This window comes from Penaeus japonicus, unplaced genomic scaffold, assembly GCF_977035675.1.
Source record: "Penaeus japonicus unplaced genomic scaffold, GWHDUDI00000001_assembly GWHDUDI00000019, whole genome shotgun sequence".
Taxonomy (NCBI): Eukaryota; Metazoa; Arthropoda; class Malacostraca; order Decapoda; family Penaeidae; genus Penaeus; species Penaeus japonicus.
In genome coordinates, this window is record NW_028234421.1 from 6,072,760 (window position 1) to 6,073,858 (window position 1,099).

Here is a 1,099-nt window from a genome sequence, read left to right on the forward strand (position 1 = left end):
CACCGACGCCACTTGCGACCCCTGGCACTTCGCCTTCCACCCTGACCCTCGACCTCCTTGACCTCCTCCGGTCCCCTTGGCCCTCTCCTCTTCGCCCTAGCCTCCTCCTCATCCCCCCTCCTCCTCTTCTACCCATCCTTCTCTTCCCCCTTCCCCTCTCCATAGTCCTCCTCTTCCCTCCCTCCGTCTACCCCCCATCGTCCTCCTCTTCTCTCCCTCCGTCCTCCCCCTCTCTCCCTCCGTCCTCCCCCTCGTCCTCCCCCCCCCCTCCATCATCCTCCACCCATCCTCCTCCCCTCCCCCTCCATCGTCCTCCTCACCCATCCTCCTCTTCCCCCCTCCTCCCTCCATCGTCTTCCCCATCCTCCTCCTCCCCTCCCCATCCTCCCCCTCCCCCTCCTCCTCCTCCTCCTCCTCCTCCTGCCCCTCCTCCTCCTCCCCCTTCATCCTCCCCCCATCCTCCCCCCCCATCCTCCTCCTCCTTAGTGAGTATCGATCTTGACGGAGGACCTGAGCCCCAGGACCTCCACCTCGTCCAGCAACAGCGTCTTGGCCTTGAGGTTGATGTCGTGCTGGAGGCTGACCCGAGTTGACTTGATCTTCTGGATCTGGTCGCGGGTCATCTCCGCAGCCGACGAGAGGCGAGAGATGGTCAGCTCCAGCTCTTCCACCTCCTTCAGCAGGGCGGCTTCCACTTCGTCCCTGTGGATGGGAAGATGTGGATTGAAGTAAGGGAAGACTGAGGGGGAAGTGAGAGGGGGGGATAGGGAAAGGGGAGGGGGACGTGAGAGAGGGGGATAGGGAAAGGGGAGGGGGGAAGTGAGAGGGACGGAGGTAAAGAAAGGGGAGGGGGGCGTGAGAGGGGAGGGGAATAGGGAAAGGGGAAGGGGGATGTGAGAGTGGGAGGAAATAGAGAAAGGAGAGGGGAGGGGGGGATGTGAGAGTGGGAGGCAATAGGGAAAGTGAGAGAGACGGAAATAGGGACGGGGGAGAGGAAAGTGAGAGGGACGGGAATAGGGAAATGAGAGGGACAGGAATAGGGAAAGGAGAGGGGAAAGTGAGAAGAACGGAGATAAAGAAAGGGAAGAGGAGAATGATA

The 1,099-nt window shown here is 61.4% G+C and overlaps 1 protein-coding gene across 1 annotated transcript in view; it reads right to left on the reverse strand.

Moving 5' to 3' along the window:
- Positions 1 to 478: 478 nt before the first annotated feature.
- LOC122250044 (tektin-1-like) overlaps positions 479 to 1,099 on the reverse strand; it is a 12,783-nt gene continuing 12,162 nt past the window's right edge. Inside the window, exon 9 of the mRNA XM_043011307.2 lies at positions 479 to 702. Within this exon, the coding sequence (XP_042867241.2) occupies positions 483 to 702 (220 nt within the window). The 3' untranslated portion in view covers positions 479 to 482. The remainder of the gene's footprint in view (positions 703 to 1,099) is intronic.